This window comes from Solea senegalensis, linkage group LG14 (genome assembly GCF_019176455.1).
Source record: "Solea senegalensis isolate Sse05_10M linkage group LG14, IFAPA_SoseM_1, whole genome shotgun sequence".
Classification (NCBI taxonomy): domain Eukaryota; kingdom Metazoa; phylum Chordata; class Actinopteri; order Pleuronectiformes; family Soleidae; genus Solea; species Solea senegalensis.
The window spans coordinates 5,578,648-5,595,627 of NC_058034.1; the positions used below are offsets into that span (position 1 = coordinate 5,578,648).

Below are 16,980 nucleotides of genomic sequence, written 5' to 3' on the forward strand. Positions count from 1 at the left end.
TCTCTGGATTTATGTACTTAACCCATCGCCTTTGTTCCTCTGTACTTTTGTATTCACTCAATGCAAGTGTTTTCATGTTTCAACACCACAGCCTTGTTCCTCTTCCCATGGATACATACTTTATATGTGATCGTGTTTGTGATGTAGTTCAGACGAGACAGAGCTGCTGACTTCATTGTTTTTACAGCCTTATGAACAACAGCCTGACTGCAGAGGGATAAATGAGTTAAATACAAATCTGGAGTCACTTGTCTTTTCTTTATAGCAGAAATGCTATATTGTTTTTGCCAGGACTTAACTGGGTTAAACACACCTTGCTGCTGGTTGATCTCTTTTGCTTAGGCTTAGCTTGAGTGAGAAATGTGAGGTAGGACCACAGGGATAAAGCAGCAGTGAATGTAAAATGCAGTTTACATTGGAATGTGCAGTGTGATGTTGATGTATTTTGTTGTCCTGAGGCAGGTCGGCTAGAAACATTGAGTAGGAACATTCATTTTTTTCGTAACTGCAGATGGAAAGTTGTTCTTTTTGAGAGGATGAGAGGCTGTGTGGGTATGTGTGAGTGTGTGTAGATAGATAGATATATGTGTGTGTGTGTGTGTGTGTGTGTGTGTGTATATATATATATATATATATATATATATATATATATATATATATAAATATACATATATACACACACACACACACAGTTATACAGTATGTGTTAAAGTCTCACCAGCTTTGTTGCTTTTATGTCTGTAAAATGATGTGACCTTTGGCATTTGGATTGAAATATTGTGAGTTGGTCTTATATAAATCAGGATACAAGATGTGTATGTAAATGCTCAAACATGTCTTGAATAAACCTGGTGTAACAGACCTTTTTAAAAGCAGACATTTGTTGACATGAAATAGTAGAACTAACGCAGTGAGCCGCATAACCCCTTTCTGGGAATAGTCCTCTATTTTGTCCACATGAGTTTCATTGCAAATTAGGTTGTGGAAATAATCTTTCTCCACATTGTCAATGTCTATTTCTGTCGCATATGTCACACAACATGTCCTGTTCCTCTTCCAAAGTAAAAGCACAACTGTTAGATGTATTTAGAGTATTTTAAAGTATACTTTTATGTTATTTTGAAATGGCAAACCTTGTGTAAATTATAGCAGCAGGTCCACAGCAGATGAGCTCCCAGTGTGAACAACAGATCAGCAATGCAGCTTGCATGCTTGTACACATGTTCAGTGTGGCCTTGGTCTAACATGCCTGAAAACACATATTCCACCACCATTCACGGGTCATGTGCGTGCTGGTGTAAACTGGAAACAGATTATCCATACTCAAACTGTTTGTTTACTTTGAGAAAACATTACGGATAAGAGATATTTTTTCTTGAACTGTCAAAGAGGTGGAACTGTTACTGACAGCGTTTTACATTCACCACTTGAAATAGAGTCGTGACTTTAAAGACGCAATCCTGAATGGGTAGCATTTCCTAAGTTCTTCAGTTTTGGGGCTGCGTAAATGGTGTCAAATGAACAGGTTCTCCTAAGGCAAATTAAGGGCATTGTATTTATTTATAGTTGGTCACCTGCAGCCTGTACACATGTTGAGGCCTCTGGTAAACAGAGCTGAGCTGCCTGCACTCTGACCACAGGTCAGTTTGATACCCTACCTCTGTGTAATTTTCAGGTCTTGGCTGTGACGCCACTAGAATTAATATTCACTCGGAGCTGTCTCGGCTTCACCTTTCACATTGCTCACTAAGAAGGTTACACATACACCTTTCTGCTCCATTAAAATGTGAACCGTTTTCTGCCTCCACTGAACAATCAATAGATTAAAGTGCACTGTAAAATAGGGAAAGCCAAAATCATCCCTTACCCAGTAGTCACTCCTCAAAATATTTCCTCCATTTAAAAATTGTCACACAGCTTGATATCGATAAGTAGTTTGTGGAGTTTGGCAGACAGTTGACAGTGATTAATTCCACTTTATTTCAAGTCTCTGGGAAGCAGCACCTTTTAGTTTGGGAGGGAGGTAATTATGGGGGAGGAAATGCAGACTGCAGAAATACCCAGTTCTTCTGCTCCAGGAATTTACGCATGGTGGTGTAGCACAGTGGCTATCCTAGTATGCAGTATATAATAAGCTGGAGTTGGAGAAAGCAGTGAATTCTGAATTCAGCAGTTTTGATGCCAGCAAGAAAATTCCTTTACCCACTGTTTTGCCTGCAAATAATATTTATGAGTAAAGTAAGATGTCCTATTCTGTTCTTGTGTGTTTGTGTGTGAATAATATATAGTATTAAAAAGAAGGATATTCATGAATGCCTGAAAATGTTTTTTGTGTGCTCTTCAGTGTTCCTTTGACAACATGTTTTCATTTGGTTGTGTTTTTTTGTGTCTTCAACAGAAAATTTCAATACCACGGTCAGAAAATTCCAGTGAACTGCAAACGTTTACTTTCTACCTGTCAAATGTGGGCAGAGATAACCCCCAGGGCAGCTTTGACTGCATCCAGCAGTACATCACCAGGTGAAAACAAACACTGATTCTCACTCACTTTCACTCTAATGTTGGGTCTGTGCAACCAAATCTTTTTCAAAAACACAGTAGTAGAAGTAAAGTAGAAGCCATTGCATTACATATAGTAAAATATGTACCTGTAAACTATTTATTTTCCAATAAAACAAGTGTGAAATGGTTGGGTATTGATAATGATACGTGGACTTATACCTTGTACCATCTCCTGAATATGCTTTTTTTATACCAGTTTTATACCTATAAATTAATTTTAACTAAAATTTAACCTCATCAGTGATATGAAATGAAAACACATTTTTAATTTAAGGGGATACAGAAGACGTTCAGTACCCAGTCAATACCACGTAGGTATTGAAGTTTGGTCAGTGGCACAAAAGTTCAATACCCAGCCTTAATAATTAGGGGGTTTAGAGTGAGGGCACTTCTGTTGACTGCTCTGTTAGCAGTTGCACACATATACACTGCCTGGCCCAAAAAAAAGTCACATACTCTAATAATGAAAGAATATATTTAGTGCCTCCCCTACAAGTCATGTTCTGAGGTTTTTCTTCTGTTGTTCAGCAACGCCCATAAATTCATCAGGATTCATCAGGCTCATATTGTGAAAGAAGCATTAGACGCATGGATTGGCCACCACAGACTCCACACTTTAACCTGTGAGAGTCTTTGCGATGCGCTGGAGAAGACTTTACACACTTGTTCAACTCTCCCATCATAACTACAAGACCTCAACAAACAATGATGCATCTGCGGAATGAAATAAATGTCGTGACATTGCTTCAGCTTATCAAAGTGATGCCTCTGCAAATGCGTGTCATAATAAAAGCTAAAGGCAGTCCAACAAAATTGGAGTGTGGGACTTTTTGACTGGGCAGTGTACGTCCCTTCTGTGGAATGATTGCTATTCCATGAATACTAACAACTGTCTACATTGCAAAGCAGCCCAAATGAAGGGAAAAACTCAGAGTCAGACGAGCAATAAAATGTCAATATTAGTCAAGCATTTGATTTCAGAGATGCAGACCACGGGTAACATATGAAGCATGCTTATCTGATGGGAGGGGCTCCGGACAGAAAACCTCTATCCCACAACATTTGTTTTTAACTGTCTTTGGGATTAGGCTCACTAACTAACTGCTTAACCCCAACTTTAATCAAAATTATTTTCCCAGTATTGTTTCTAAACTGCATCGTTAAATGAAATGAGTTCGTCCACTGTTTTATTTTCAGTTTTCAACTGAAGTTTCTCAAGCACTGCTTGTGTGCTGTCTTTCCCTTCCACACATCAAGCCCATTAACCTAATTCTTCACTTTTTCTGCAGCCTAACATGAGCAAACTGCTCTCTCAAACACGAACTCTCTCAAACGCCGCAGCTTCTCTGACTGTCATCGTTCTGTCCCCTTCGCTCTGAAAATATTTTTAACAAGTGGGTCAGGTGGAGTTCATCCGCATCTGTGACTGGATCCTAATCAGCCTTGAGTACCAAAGTGAAACCCAAATGACAGAGCTCAGCTTCCAGTTACTGCACCAGCAGCAGCTCATTTTCTGCCAAATCAAAGTGGTGGAGAATCAAAGCGAGCCGGAAAGAATGGGAATTGATGTGGCTGTAAGTCGTACTGTGGGGACCCACAGTTGTATAGAAATTGAAGAAATAATAGTTGTGCCCTTAGGCTGTGGAATTAAAGTCAACTAGGCATAAATGCTCATTGGAGGAATGAGTTTTTGCAAATAGGGAGATATTTAAAGCTAACACTGAGAATTAAATATACCAATAGTGGTGGATCTATCTTCATTATCTTAAAATAGTATCCTCTAACATATACTGTAACATGGTATTGGCTTGTTTCCTGTCTGCTTCAAATCACAGACGATCTAATCATGCAGCACCTTCAAGGTTTCTCATCACTCAATCTCTATTTCCCTCTCTCAACGTCACCTCTTTGCCTCTTTGTGTTTTGGCAGTGAAGGGAGCATTCAGTTGGATTGTTTGGGTGGGATCCAGGACAAGATTACAGTATGTGCTACAGATGACTCGTACCAGAAGGCCAGGGAAAGCATGGCCCAGGTTGAGGAGGAGACGCGCAGTAGGAGTGCCATTGTCATCAAACCAGGGGGAAGATATGTAGGTGAGGAGACGTGATACTGGCACGTTAAGACGACATGTCAGTCACAGGCTACCGGCAGGAGGAGCAGAGCTGAGGTCAAGCACTCTGCCTGCATGCCTCATCTGTTACCAGGACGTTATTGAAAACATGTGATGCACCACGTACGCATGGATCCTCTTTCTGAACACATCAACTTCCTGACTTTTTTTGTTTTTGTCCCTGAGCTGCATTAAAAATCATGTTGAGTTGCGACAGAAAACCACAGCAGCCCTGCCTTACTGTATGTTTAGAATGAAATCCACTCGAAGCCCATTCCCTATACAAAAAAAAAAATTAAAGTTGATACTGAGTTTTGATGCTCGTTATAGCAGTCAGGGAAAAGTTGACTCATTACTCATAAACACAACTCTGAAAAAGGTTCTTTAAGCTAAAAATAACTGGATTTGTTTCACTGGTAGGTAGTAGTGTATTTAACAAAACAGGAAATTCTCCTTTCAACTTGTCAGTTAACTCTAGAGTAAACATAACTAACTAGTTTTCCACTTCAGAAGTGTTTATGGAATCTGGGGCCATCTCAGCCAAATCCTATTTTTCTTTTGCTCATTGTTGTCTTCAATTTGATTCTTACACCACAAAGTGATAGCTTATATGATGTAGTATAATAGAACAAATATAATACAAAACTTAGTTCAATGTCACCACAGTGTAAAATAATTTTTTCATTCTACCAATAATGATATAACTAATGGTACTCTCTAACTGCACTTCTGTTGTTTTTCTCAGGCAAAAAGGTTCAGATACGGAAACCAGCACCTGGCCTCTCAGACATCGCTCCATTGCGGCGAACATCTCGGCCCGTCATCATCTCTAGCAATTCCCTAAAGAAAGGTGCGATTCAGAACCGGCCGCTGCGAGAGCGCCTCATACACTTGCTGGCCCTAAAGCCGTACAAGAAGCCTGAGCTGATCCTACGGTTGCAGAAAGACGGCCTCACACCATTAGACAAAGACTCCCTGGACAGCCACCTGCAACAGGTCTCACACACAAACACACTCTACACATCATAGACTGTTTATAATACACACCTTCAGACAATTGGAACACAAAATGAACTTATTCCTCTTTCAAACGACTGCAGAAGAGAGAATGAAGTTCCTGTTTACGCCTCATTATTCCCATACGCGGAGGTCAGTAGACTGAATTGTGGCTCTTGTGGCATTTCCTAGGTGGCAAACCTCAGTGGGAGAGACGGCACCTTCACATTGAAGGATTTTTTATACAAGGAAATACAGAAGGATTGGCCTGGCTACACAGAAGGAGACCAGCAGCTTCTCAAGAGAATCTTGTTTAGGTAAGTTAACTGATTCTTTTCATAAACAAATCTGTTAAATATTGTCTTGATTAATTAGTTATCTCGTCAAAATGATGTTCTCAAATGTCTTGCTTTGTCCATAAACCCAAAGTATTCAGTTTTAATGATTTCTTTGTTATATGGAGAAAAGAAACCACTCAACCCCAATTCATCTACTATGAAAATTGTTGGCAGTTGATTTAGTAACTGATTAATAATCAATGAATTGTTACAGCCCTAATCAGTTGTTGTAAAGGATACATTTGCATTGCAATTGTTTTTGATGGTTTCATTCTTATAACGACAGCAGCTCCACATTCATACTGTGCTGCTGTGTTGGCTGCTTTTGTCAATCACCCATACGTGTCATTCATATACTGTCAGCACCACAGTCAGGCATAATTAGGCAGTTCGATGTCTTGCTCAGGGACTCTTGGACCTGTGGCCTGGAGGAACTTGGAATTAAAATGTAGACATTCTGATTTGTGGATGACCAGCGTTACCTCCTGAAGCACGTACCAGAGAAACATTAGCAGATACTGTGAAAGTGGATTGCATTTTTAAAGTAACTTTTGTTGTATCTGCTCTTTTCCTTATATTTACTTAAGGTTTGATTGTGGAGTAAGTTTGTGACTTTGTTTTGTTGTTTGTGGTGAGTGGAGGCCACAGAGTGATGACGCTGGTATGTCAGGAATGTCAGGAAAGGAACACATGTAAGATGTTTGCCTTTTAAATATCTTGGTATGTAAAAATTTCAGATTACAGTAAATGAGATGCGGTTGAGTTTCTCTTGAATAGAAGTCTGTGGAGGTTACATTATCTCCATTGTGTCCTCATAGTATATTTCTGTGAGTCAAGTTGTCCACTTGTTTTGGTCAAAGTGTTGTATTTGTTGAGAGCATGAGCTGCTGGCTTTCTTCCCAGTAGGAAAAATCATGCCTCTGAGGATCTGGGACACTAAGGAAAATCAAGCTTCCAGGTAGCTAAATATAGACCAGGCTGCATTTCTCTGTGTTGACATTTTGTTTGCATAGTGGAGTCAAAAATGGCTCCTTGACATGGATTTGGACGACTCGGAAGCTGAAGATGAGAGTTTGATAATAGCCTATACTTATTCATCCGTTCATTCTACAGTATGTTGAAATGTTGCCACAGTAAAGCTGTAGGATAGCTACAAAAATGGTTGTCTGTTGAATCTCATCCCCAGGTTGTTTAATACTAATGTGGCTCCCTGTCCTTAGCCCATCCCACCAGATGAGCACAGACTAATAACTACTAATAACTAAGAGGATGGATGATCTGAGGGAATCTCTCTCACCGTCAATACTGATGTTTATTACATTGGTTATCAGACTCTTTCTTCTTTTTTGCAATTCTGGCTGCTGTGAAGTGTAGGCAATACTTAAATGGTGACATTTCCTTTGAATGGATGTGGTTAGAACAGCCAATATGAGATGCCCTCTCTCTCTCTCCCTCTCTCTCTCTCTCTCTCTCTTAACTGCCCTGTGATTGGGCAAAGTCATCTATCACAGGCCAGATTTTGTTATGGCTAGAAACTGAGATTAGAGGAGGCGCAAAGGTCACGTTCTCTCTCAGATCTCATGATTTACATTATGCTGAAAGGTAATTGAGGAAATAATACTCCATATATACACAAATATGTTCGCTGCCCAAGCTTTAATGTTGCTATAATGCTGCAGTTTGAGCTGCAACTAACGATTATTTTCATAATCGATGAATTGGTCGATTATTTTCTCCATTCATCGTTTGGTACATAAAATGTCAGAAAACGTTAAAAAATGTCCATCAGTGTTTGTCAAACCTGGGAATGATGATGTTCTCAAATGTCTTGTTTTGTCCACAAACCATAATTATTCACTTTCAGTGATTTCTTTGTTTATTTGCAAAGTCACGTTTAAGAAGCTGAAACAATCTGAAATGTTTTAATAATGAAAAAAGCATTAGTTGTAGTTGTATTTCATCATGAGCTCCTGGTCACACAGTGCGTTCTGTATTTAGTTGTTACGTGTGTGTACGTGTTGTATTGTGTTTGTAAAGGCATGCATGTCCAGAAGCCACTCGTGTGCCTGTGTTTTTACTGTACTTTGAGCTCTGTTTGTGAGTTTATCAGCTGACTAATGATCACAGCCTCCCACCTAATTCCCCCTCCCTCCCCGGCTCCCCTAGAGTTTTGAGCCAATACAGTCAGTCGTGCAGTAGCACAGCAACATGATTGAAATGCACATGATGCAACAGCGTTCCAGCACATGCTGATCTGTGTGTGAGGAAGGCAACAGTCCAGGGTTTACACATATCGGTTTGGCCCGCTGTCTCACTTTGAGGCTTCCACCTGTCTATGTGACTGTTCCAACCGCAGGCACACAGACACACTGGTTGAACTAGGGTGGGGCGTTGACGAGACTTGACGTTTTAAATGTCCCAGTCTGAAAATGACAGCAGCATCCCTGTGTGTGCGTTAACATTTTAAAATGAAATGTCATCCTTGTTCTAATGGCTTTATCCGTTTACATCAGCGAGTTAACCCGGAGCTAGAAGCGGACAGTAATCATTTTTTCACTCGTGAATCTCATTGAATGTTCTGTGTTGATTGTTGTGCCGAGAGTTAACTTTGTCCTGGCAAGCAGTTTATTGGCAAAGGTTTTAGTTTTGACACTGGTGCCATTTGACAGATTAATGTGGCACATATTAGTTCCATGTATCATAATAAATGTGAGGCTCTGTTCACACATGGCTCTGAAATAGTTAAGAGACAGGTTCAAATACAGGTGTGAAAATAAAACTGTAAACAAGAAAAACCAAGATCCCATTGTGGGGTATTGTCTTCAAAACCTCCCAAACATCATCTACACCAAAAGCTGCAAGAGCTGCTGTGCTATATTCTGTCTCACTCACTTGTCTCTTTCACTGGTGAGCGTTGTTCCACTTTCTCATGTGTCTTGCACTCACTGCCAAGATTGTTCAAATATAAAGGCCATATGCAACAGTCTGTTCAAATTGGTGAGATTTTAAAATGTCTTCTTTGGTGAAAGGAAAATACCAGAATTATTTGTTGAAATGCATTAAACTGGTTGAAAATGTGTACAGGTTTGAAAATTATTAAAGTGTCCCATCCATGCATGTGTGTGAAGTGTTTTGATAAAATGCTGCTCTGTCAAGTAGCTCCTCCTTCACTCAGTTGTCATAGAGACCATCTCAGTCTAACAAAGAGTGTGTGTGTGTGTGTTCAATGCTGTAGAATTAGCTCAATGAAAATAAGAGTTTGGATCTTTTGCTTGAGTGTCATTTGCAGGAAGATCACTGAAAATAAAAATAAGATATATACAGAAATAAACAAAAAGTGTTGTTGCATTAGAGCTAATGTAATGCTGTGATAGTTGGGTAATTATAAAGAAAATACAATCCCTGCCACCAGATATACAAATATCATATTGTGCAGAAATAATATCAAACATTTTTCTTCTGTTTGTGTGTGTGTATTCTCTCTTGCAGGAAGCAATGCCAGACCCAGAACAGCTCTGCGCCTCCACCAGAGAGCCCCCCCAAAGAGCTGTCCAGCAGCTCCCCCTCTCAGGTGAGCTCACTGTTCCTACGGTCATAGAGTTGGATCATTTTTCTTTCATCATGATTTTTCCCTTTTGAGACTCGGTCCCCACTTGTGCTTGTATTCTGGGACGAGGGCAGTTGTCCAGCTCAACAGCATAGTGGAGCTACAATTGTAGTTTAACTGAACTGTGCATGGAAATGTACTGAGTGTTTACAAAGGTAATCCTTGACTAAAGCATGCCTTTGGAAATACACACATGGTATTCATCCAATACATATTTTTTCACTGTCTATTTGTGTACATGGCCTGCTGACTGGGTTGTCACTGTTGGCTGGTAATTCCCTGGTATTTCCCATGGAGGGTTCTTCTAAAGTCCTGTGAATTTCAGATTCAGTTCATGAAACCAGTGGTAATTACGAATGTTTGTAACATACATGGATTGCATATGTAAGTATTTTTTTTCCTAAACAGAAGTTCAAACTTCCTCCTTCTCTGTTCGCTTGATGTTAGTTTAATTTTTTTTTGATTTCTCATCCTGTTTCTCTCTTTTTAGGTCTGTCCAGATTCTTGTGTTTATGTTTACACTTCCATTAGGTTAAGGGAGCTGCTATGTTGTATTAATAGCTCCTTCCTCTCAGGTTGTTCTCCCTCAGACACCTACTGAAAGCCCCTTTCCTCTCTGTTCACTCCCTCAGTAAACACAGTGCAGAAACACATAAGCAAACATTACCTGAAGCACTTCTTTTAGTGTCAGTGGTGAAAGAAAATCAGCAGATACAAGTAGAGCTGAAACAATTGATCGATTAATCGATTACTTGATTAATCGACAACTATTTTGATAATCGATTCATCGGTTTGAAGATTTTTTCATGATTAAAACAAGATTTCCGATTGTTTAAGCTTCTTAAATGTGAATATTTTCTTCATTTCTTTGCTCTGGATAACAAAGAAATCATTAAAATATAATCATTTGGGTTTGTGGACAAAACCAGACATTTGAGAACATCATCATTTCCAGGTTTGACAAACACCGATCAGCATTTTTTAAGGTTTTCTGACATTTTATGGACCCACAAGATTAATCGATTAATTGAGAAAATAATCAACAGATTAATGGATTATGAAAATAATCGTTGACTTCTGCCCCTGCTATCTTTTAATCTTCTTACTTTCCACGCACACTTGTGTTTTCATTACTCCTGTCACCTGCAGGGAGACTTGTGATCTGGATATTGGCCCAAAATGAAGACACATATTCCAATAACTGCTTCCCAGGCTCAAATGGTGCTCCTCCCTGGTTCTTCTGTCAGGGCACACAGTGACTGGGTCAGCCACTCCCAAAGACATTAGTGCTGGCTGGGTCAAACAGGGCCAGTCTGTAATGTTATCCCTGGTGTTGTTTAGAAGTCACATTTATCACAAAGAGAGAGATAATACTCTTCCTCTCTTTCTGTTTCTGTGTATATGCAGGTTTTCTCAAATGTGGGTGAAACCTCTGTAAAAACTGACGGACTCCTAATCAATTACGCGTAAAATAGTTTGCACTCTTCACTGCCAATAGAGCCAATAAAAACCTGTCTATTATACAGTCATTTCATTTGGGAGTGAACCCCAACGATATCCCTTCCCTACTGCAGACAGGACAGTTGCCAGATATAATAGGGTGCTGGTGGTTGTTTCCAGTTGAAAAGGGGTTTTAGAGCACCCCTCCATCCGCAGACCTCCCTTGTCCTGTTATTTGTTCTGAGTTGAACTTGTACTGAACTCAGTTGTAGGTCTGTTACTAAAACTGCTCTTTCTCTGACAGAAACGACCTGCTGCTGACTTCATTGACCCTCTTGCCAACAAAAAGCCCAGAATATCACACCTCGCCAGCAAGGCTGCAACAGCCCCAGTTAATGGCAAGTTCAGCTCCTCCGACGGGAAAGGAGAGGCAGGAGGAGCACATGTGGAGGTGGTTTCGATGTCAGACAGCAGCGTGACTTCCAGCTCCCAGCAGCTATCTGTGCTGGACATCCCTCGTCCTTTTGAAGCACTGTCAGATGTCAGCAATGACTCCAGCCACAATGGGAGAGACTGTGACTCTCAGGAAACAGCAGTATCTGACAGGCTCAGCCAACCTCCTTCACTCTTTTCTGTGTCAGCGGTGCTCACTGCACCCAGCATCAGCACATCTTCTCCTGGACACTCGCTCCTGGACGGTCCCCGGGATAAGGGTCTTTCGTCCTCAAACAGCAAATCCAAGAAGAAGTCGAAAAAGCATAAAGAGAAGGAAAAGAGCAAAGGCAAGGAGAGGGTAAGAGAAAAGGAGCAAGAGAAGGGGAAGGAGAAGAGTCATGCGGAATGTTTGCCTGAGCCTAATAAAGCCTGTGAGATAAGCCCTGGGAACCTCAAAAGCAACAGTATTCCACAGAAAAGCACAGGTGAGAGCAACACACACATAGATCAGTAATCTTTACTAAAAATCACTTCTGTATCTCTATAGTACATCAGATGAGAGATTTCTGAATAATCATTCACATGCAGATGGAAACTACAGTAGCATCAGTAGGCATCACTGTGTCGGTGATCCACCATGTGACCAGTATGTGACTCACTGATTAGACTGGGACCCCTGCTGTTCAGCGTTGTGCACTCACTCGCCTCAAATAGACAGACACCTGTGACTCCACCCAGCAGTGTTTCACATTTAAGAGATTATTAATGAAAACGGCAGATAGATCTAATGATAGAACGATTGTTTGCGCAGTGTTGCATTACAGCCGCTTTCACGCGGCAAAGATGACATTCAGGTTCAAGCCATTCTCTGTGTGTGACCTTGTTTCAGATCTGAATGGAATGTGCAACAATATCAGTATCTCTTCATCATCACCTGAGGTGGCAGACTACTCATTGTGAGTATTTTAAAATGGTTTTAAGTCTCAGTAGACGAACAAATTCTGCTTTCATAGATTCGCTGAAGACCAGGCATTTTCCTTAAATCATCAAAAGGTTTTGTGCCGTTGTGAACGACATCTGACCCAGACAATCCAACGAGCTGTGTTCGACTCCACAAAATGTCTGGACTCATTTTGCCAGAGTTTGAAATATCCTCAAATGTATCGTTCAATCAAAAGTTGTAAAGGTCAATGCCACTTTTCCACAGTTCTAGCATGACTCGGCTCGGCCCCAACTCTACTCGGTGTGGTAACAGGCACGTCGTTTTCCGTTACTGTAGCACCTCCTCAGCGTAGGCGGGGTTGTCATGGCACGGCTGCACGAAACTGCTCGGCGCAAACTTAGTGACGAGCAGTTTCAGTGAATCACTGAATCATCAGAATCAGTTAATTAAGAGATTAGTTCAGTACTTCCTGCATGACTGGAACACAGACTCTGTCCGACACAGTCACTGGACAGGTTGTGATGCAGCTCACGGCCGCCGGCTTTCGACAGTGCTGTCGCTAAATACACCACACTCGTCTGTTAAATATTGAGATTTGAGACATTTCTTTGCTAAATGTTGGTGATCAATAACCAGAGGAGGTACTAAAAATAGCACCGGGTACTATCCCTAATGGAAAAGCCAAAACAAAAGTCGTGCTAGAACTGTATAGCACCATAAGACTGCAGAACACAGGACTCCTCCACTCACTCCCCTCCCTTTCCTAAGTGTGTCAGTGAACTACGGTGACCCATGTATACCACAAAGGGGTGGCTTTCTTCTTTGTTTGAGTGGTAAGCTTATGCCTTGGCTGGTTTGTTCCCCTGCTGTTGAAACATGGTGTTGCAAGATGGTAGCCTCCATAAAGCAAGGCCTTGCTGTGTGAAAGCTTTTTTTTTCAAAGATTTTTAATTTAAAGCAATTAAACACTTCAACAAACATACTTGTGGTTAGTATGTTTCTGCCAGTAAACCCTCCTTAATGTCCCACACTGACTGGAACTAGGGACTAGTGTAGGCTCTAAAAACTGAACATGATGGCATGACTAAGAGTGCATCTGTTTCACTGTGACATTACAAAATCATGGACGTCCTCGTGGTTCATTTCTGTAGGTGGGTTGTGTGCAATTCTCTGCCAATGGAGCACTCATCTAAATATCATAATTTGAAATAATGTGCATTATGGAAACCGTGCTCTCTTCTATCTTTGTGCTTTATTCCTAAAAAAAAAGTGGGATAATTCATCTTAAATATTCTCTTATTTCCCCCTCCTAGGAATTACACAGTAATTGGCTCTCCAGAGCAGCGCCAGAGGTATAAAAACGATTTCAACGCCGAGTACAGCGAGTACCGGGGTCTGCATGCTCGGATAGAGGGCATCACTCGGCAGTTCACTGTGCTGGACAATGAGCTCAAACAACTCCAACATGGCACAGACAAGTATAAGGTAGATTTGTTGTACGACACTTGTGCTTTGTCAGAAAATGTCTCCTTCATTCACACCAGTTGACCCTTTTGTGTCTCTCTGTGCAGACAATCCACAATCAGATTCTCCAAGAGTATCATAAAATAAAAAAGGTAAGCTCACCTGCTACGATTGATTTTTGCGAGCGTGACACGAGTATTTGAGTGCATTAGCCAACTGTGACGTGCTTCTTTTTTTTTAAATCCCTTGCAGACTAATCCAAACTATAGCCAAGAGAAGAACCGCTGTGAATATCTACACAACAAACTGGCACATATAAAGAGACTTATCGCTGAGTACGATCAACAGCAACTCGAAAAGTAGTCGTTGGACATTGTTTCCCTGTTATCTCTGGAAACCATGCAGATAAAGGAAAACTCTGGATTCCACTTTGTGCTAAAGAAATGTTCTCATGAAAGATGCCATGACAGGAGCGTTTCCCTCATTGCAACCAAAGGCTTCAGTGAGGACTGAGCAGGACACATGATCTGTTTCTCGTTCCTTTTATTTGTTTCTCCTCCTCCTTTTGGGACTGGACCCAGCGTGGCCAGGTCCATAAGTGTAGTTGCAATGCATTCAGAAGGAAAGGTTTTGTGGCTTTGTCTTTCTCAACAGCCCATCCTGCTTTAAGTGCGCGGTGGTTTGAAAGAGGCAGTATCTTGGAAATAAACCGTTCCTACTTTTGAAACTGGAAGGAAGGGGACACTGAGATGAATACTGCTGATTTTAAGCCAAGAGCAACTCATTTTGTTTTTGTGAAAAGAAAAATTAAGTTATCATGCATCTGTTTTCCCCCATATACTGAAACTAATATTGTGATGTTTAGTTTTCTGTCTTCCTTTCTTTTTATTTATTTTGACACTTAACTGTGGGGAATGAATCATGTTTTACACTCCTCAATACCAGTACCTAAAAGCTGTCTCTTATCTTTGAGTCTTGATTGTCACACAGTATTTTACTCAGAAGCTGCCTTGCCCATATAATCGTCAGATCCGTTGGCGTTCATAATTATGTCTCTTGGTCTAAGAGATGCAGATATCACTCTTGGTGAAATCATAACCAATGCCTCTTAATGCACATGGTCAGTCGCACATTTGTGCACCTGGCTATTCTTTTCTAGCACCATGTGCAGATGTCTTAATAATGGGGACGTGTGAAAGTTTCCGGTCGTGTCCCGAGCTGCAGGTTTCCCGTGAACGGTCCCCTGACTCATTCACGATAATATTCACGATTCTGCAGTTTTCATCATAGCTTATCTCTATTAAGATCTTCATTGTGATGATCTTCTTTGTGATGCTTTTTGTAGCAAAAGAATAATTCAAAGATATCTCGAGAGATAATTGACCGCTCTACACTTCATCACCAACTATGGGAGATCCTCTAATTGTAAGATGATGCAGATGGGAGATTCAGATCTGTGTTGTTGTTTTTTTCTTTCATCTTCTAAGTGTTTAAAAAAAAGTCTAGGTTCATCCACAGATCTGATATCTCTTTTGTTATTATTATTATTATTATTATTATTGCTAGTTTTAGTTATGTTTAAAACAACAGTGTTTTGGGTTTTTTGTCTGCTCATCGCCCCTTATGGTAGAACATTCAAGACGACTGTTAAGATGAAGCCATGGTTGATCGTTCTCTGAGTGGAGAGCAGCTCAGAAGACTTGTGACCACTTTTTGCCTTTTCAAATGTGATGTCAGATATTAAGCGGAGGGAGATGCGAAAACAGCATCACCCTGAAGTGTCGCGTCATGACGGATTTAATCGACGTAGCCGCAGACAAATTAGAAATGCTGTACCAGAAGTTGAGCGCAGTCACCTTAAGTATTTCTTATATCGATCTTTTTATGTGAACATGAAAAATCAGCACTTTTTTGTCTAAATGACACTTTTCTCTTTGTCCATCAGAGTGCATGCTTTATGAATGTGTTACAATGAACAGTCTTTGTGTCTTTACTTGAAAACAAATACAAGAGAAACTGCCCAAGGAGATCACAGTCCAACCAAGTTAACATGTAATCATTTGACATGGATCTGACCTGCAGATTTACCAAAGTGTTGACCAAGATGAAGATGAAATGTGACGCTCAACCAAATTCTCTAGTTTGTGTTCTCACTTCTTTTGTCTGTTTTCTTGGAAGAAGTCAGAGGAGGCTCCGTTTACTTCAGACAGGATTTGCATGACTGGGCTCAAGTGTTGTTAACATTAAAGCCTGACAACATTATGTCAGGCTTTAAAATGATATCACTGTCCCATTTCAAACACTACATGCAGGCCAGTGCTCTGAGGCTCGTCACACGCTGACTACGTTGTTCGAGACCAAGACTGGATCTGGGACTTGATGAAATGACACTCGCCCAGTACTGCAACCTTGATTCTCACTGTCATTATTTACTGTAAACACTCAGACATAATTATTGCATTACACCCCTTTTATGGTCACAATCCATGGTGAGTGAGTTCATTAGTAAACACATTTTTGCTGTGATGGAGAACAAACTGTTGGAAAGTCATGAAATGCCAGCACAGGAGTACAGTTGTATGAATTGTGCCAAAATGATGTGTTGTATAGGTTTTTTTGTTTTTTTTTCCTTTTCTTTTCTCTGAGTATATACATGCTGCTGTATTAGCAAAGAGGGCGTTGGAGAAGAGTCATGAAATGTTGATGCTAATACCCAAAGCATGCTTTTTGAAAACCATAAGGGAACGGGACTGAAATTGTTTCAATAAAATTCTTTAAAATCCTTATTTGTGAAATTCTTAAACTCCTGTTGTTCATTATTGTGCGATTGCCTTTGCACGTTGAACAGGGATGGAATTTGACTCACAAATGTAATTTGCCTGTTTTGTGAGGATATAGATTTTGGGGTCGTATGTTGACGTTTTGGGCGAGGGGGTCATTTCCTGAATATGTTATGTTATGTTTGGTTGAACCTTAATGTGTTTTCCTCTGATGAATGGCTCTGACTTTCCTTTGCCTGGTTGTGGTTTGTAGTGATGGTGACGTCCTGTAGATGGCAGCAGTTTCTAGCTTACACTTACAAAG

The 16,980-nt window shown here is 40.5% G+C and overlaps 1 protein-coding gene across 1 annotated transcript in view; it reads left to right on the top strand.

Moving 5' to 3' along the window:
* Window positions 1–16,682, top strand: part of ell (elongation factor RNA polymerase II) — a 34,677-nt gene extending 17,995 nt beyond the window's left edge. Inside the window, exons 3-12 of the mRNA XM_044044582.1 lie at window positions 2,399–2,520; window positions 4,493–4,656; window positions 5,419–5,669; window positions 5,862–5,986; window positions 9,497–9,578; window positions 11,359–11,974; window positions 12,379–12,445; window positions 13,746–13,917; window positions 14,004–14,048; window positions 14,149–16,682. Of these exons, the coding sequence (XP_043900517.1) occupies window positions 2,399–2,520; window positions 4,493–4,656; window positions 5,419–5,669; window positions 5,862–5,986; window positions 9,497–9,578; window positions 11,359–11,974; window positions 12,379–12,445; window positions 13,746–13,917; window positions 14,004–14,048; window positions 14,149–14,259 (1,755 nt within the window). The 3' untranslated portion in view covers window positions 14,260–16,682. The remainder of the gene's footprint in view (window positions 1–2,398; window positions 2,521–4,492; window positions 4,657–5,418; window positions 5,670–5,861; window positions 5,987–9,496; window positions 9,579–11,358; window positions 11,975–12,378; window positions 12,446–13,745; window positions 13,918–14,003; window positions 14,049–14,148) is intronic.
* Window positions 16,683–16,980: the final 298 nt, after the last annotated feature.